At 50.4% G+C, this 3,302-nt stretch overlaps 1 protein-coding gene across 1 annotated transcript in view; it reads right to left on the reverse strand.

Annotated features, from left to right (window-relative positions):
- The window catches only part of VAT1L (vesicle amine transport 1 like), a 118,769-nt gene extending 115,765 nt beyond the window's left edge, over window positions 1-3,004 (reverse strand). Inside the window, exon 1 of the mRNA XM_027865259.1 lies at window positions 2,769-3,004. Coding sequence (XP_027721060.1) covers window positions 2,769-3,004 — 236 coding nt within the window. The remainder of the gene's footprint in view (window positions 1-2,768) is intronic.
- Window positions 3,005-3,302: the final 298 nt, after the last annotated feature.

The following is a 3,302-nucleotide window of genomic DNA, read 5'->3' on the forward strand; positions in this document are numbered from 1 at the left end:
AGAGAGAGAGGGGCAGGGGAAGAAGGGAAGAAAGAGAGGGAGGGGAGAGGGAGAGAACAGAAAAGGAGGAAGAGGGAGGGGAGAGAGAGGGTGGGGGGGAGAAAGAAAGGGAAGGTGAGAGAGAGAAAAGGAGGAGGAGAGAGAAGGGGAAGGGAGGGAAAAAGAGAGTGGGAAAAGGGGAGGGAGAAAAAATGGGAGGGGGAGGGAGGAGAGGGGGAAGGGGGAGAGAGAGGGAGGGAGAGAGAAAGAAACAGAGGAGAGAGAGACAGAGAGAAAGAGAGAGAGAGAGAGAGATATAGAGAGAGAGAGAGATTGATTTCTCTCTCTGTGTGTAGTATGGTCTAAGTACAGGCTCACATATCCTGCTTTGAAAATCAATCTTTTGTCCTTCACCTTGACATCTCTTTTCCTGCCAGGGCAGAGCGCTTTAGCATTTATGCAGTTAGAAAACAAGCCACCCTCTCTCTCTCACCCCACCCCTATGGGCTCAGCTCCACAGATGTGATTCCTTTCTCTAGAATACCTGATCTTCAGTACATCATCACCCCAAGAGGATTCTGGTTCAGGGGAGAAATCGCTGGCCTAACACTGTGACCAAGGGCCATCACAACTTCCCTGGGTTTACCATCCACCCCACAAGGTCCTGTGAGGCTACTATAGCTGAAATCTCTATGGCTTATAAGGCGATTCCCTACTCCCCCTGCCACTCCCCAGCAACCAAGAGAAATCATAGCTTTAGAGCTGGAAGGGACCTTGGAGATCATGGTCTCCAACCACCTCACTTTGATGATTTGAAAACTGAAGCCCATGTACATTACCCTTTTCCTTCTTCCTGTTCCCATTTGTATCTCTGTTTTGTGACTCCCCTAAGGTCACTTAGGGGCTAAATGGCAAAGCTGGGATTTTAACCTGTTTTCCCAACTTTTAAGTCTAATGCTTCCTTCCCCTACACCACTGCATATTATTAGTCCCATTTTATAGATGAGAAAACTGAGGTTCAGAAAAGTGAAATGATTGTCCAAGGTGATACAGCAAGTTAGTGTCAGAGTCAGGACTCCAAGACCAACATGCTTTTCTCCATACTACGCTGCCTCATAAAGGAAGCATGATACAGGTGAGAGTGCACTCGGTTAACTGGAAAGTTTCTCTGGAAGTTGGTCAGTTTGATTTGTTTTTCTGTCCCAAGCCTTGTCTCCTCTTGCTATAGGAGCACACAGGCTCTCTCTCATTTGGATGGGAATGGTTAACTGTTTTATTAATTCATTTTGAGAACACAGTGGCTTAGTAAATAAAGAGTAAATAACTAACAAATATTTGTTGAAAATGTACTTTTTGAACCTGAAAAATTAAGGTTCAAAATTTGGGTTGGAAGAGATAAAAGCGGAAGAAAAGGATTAAATTAATCGTTTGGATAATTACAACATATCAAGACAGAGTCCAAACCCATAGAAGAGAACATTTCATCCATTTGTCAAATGGGCTACTACAATTTTCTGCTCTAGGGCCAAAAGAGAACTGGGGTGGGAGAGGAAGACGGCGGTCAAGTCCCTAGGCTGAAGCCTCCCAGGGTGGTTAGGATGCAGGCTTCCACGAAAATAATAATGCAACTCCCATTTCTAGAGTGCTTTCATGTTTACACATCACATTTGAAACCACCATTGTGTCAGGGACGTCATTCACAGATTATTATCTTCATTTTACTGAGGAAGAAGCTGAGGTTCAAAAGAGATGAACTGCTCAAGATCACATGGAGAGCTGTGGACTCGTCTACTGCACAACACCATGCCCATTGCAGCAATGGTCACACTAGAAAAGCAACAGGGATAGTACACCAGGGAAGAATAAATTGGTACCACTCCCTCATTCTCCTTCCCCTACCATCACCTCACACACATAACGATCAAGCCAGGCTCCTTTCGATTCAGGCTGGACCTTGGCAGTAGTTGATCTCAGTGAATCCCTTCGGACCCCTCCCAAATATTCTCCCCAGAATCACAATAGCTCTCCAGTACCTAGCACTTTAACAAAATCCATAACCCCATCCCTAATCTCCTTTGGTCTCCATTCAGCCCCCAGGTGAGTTTTATTATTCCCATTTTATAGCAGAGGAAACTGAGACCCAGAGAAGGGAAGGAACTTTTACAGGACCAATGATAGAAACAGGATTTGAAACAAGATCCTCTGATTCTCAACCCAGGGCTCATCCTTTTCCCAGGCTATTAGAAGGCTATGGTGCCAAGAAGACTTCTGAGCGAACATTCCCCAAGGTGTCACCAGCTCCTCCCTTCTCTTACACACTTTCTGGCACCAGAATGGGGAGGGTCTTCCTATGCCCAGGGTAGGAGAGGGTGGGGGTGGAAAATTGGAGGAGGCAGATGGAGATGAAGACCAGGTGGACTTGTTTAAGGGTAAAAGCAAAGGTAGTTACTCCCTCTCTGTGGGCACCCCACACACCCCGCAACACACTCTCACTCTCTCCTCTCTCTCTCTCTCTCTCGCTGTTTCTGCCTGTCTCGAGAGCGCGCGCGCGCACACACGCACACACACATACACACACAAAACTCTCCCACCCACACACCCAGACACACGCGAAAGCGCGCGCATGCATGCATGCACACACACACACACACACACACACACATACATACACGCACACGCACACACCCCTTCCCCACAGACACAGCTACAATCAGATCAAGCTGCCTGGGGGTTGGTTCGGGAAGGGTCCGGGAATTGGGAGGAAGGAGAGGAGAGAGGTGATACTGGACCAGGCTTTGACGCGGATCTTGAGCTCGGCCTCCTGGGGCTCGGGCATGGGCCTCCGGCTAACCCTCAGCTTGCTGAGCCCGCCGAAGCCGGCCAACAGCACTGCACGCATCTCCTTGGTGTCCGCGGCCCGAGGGCTGCCGCCTCCGCCGCCACCGCCCTGGGCTGCCTCGGGCCCGCCCTCCTTGGCGATCATCTGCTCCGTCTCCTCCGCTTTCTCCGCGCCTTCTTTGGCCATGGTGCGGGGCTGGTGTCTGCGAGCTGTGGGAATGCCCCCGGTTGCCGGGCGCGGAACAGAGGATGCTCCGCCGCCAGCCGAGAGCAGCGGCTGATTCAATGAGGCTCCCGGGTTCCTGCTACTGGCCCCGCTGCCGTAATCCTCAGAGTAGCTGCGTCCAAGAGCCGGATCCCACTCCCACTCAGAGAGCGTCACAGCAGGGAGGGCCCTCAAATACGTCCCGGCCCAGCCCAGCCGCCTCCTCCCACACGCGGAGAAAACGAGATTCAGAACTCTGGCCATATCTTCCCAAAGTCAC

Source organism: Vombatus ursinus, unplaced genomic scaffold, assembly GCF_900497805.2.
Source record: "Vombatus ursinus unplaced genomic scaffold, bare-nosed wombat genome assembly UNPS02014778.1, whole genome shotgun sequence".
NCBI classification, from domain to species: Eukaryota; Metazoa; Chordata; class Mammalia; order Diprotodontia; family Vombatidae; genus Vombatus; species Vombatus ursinus.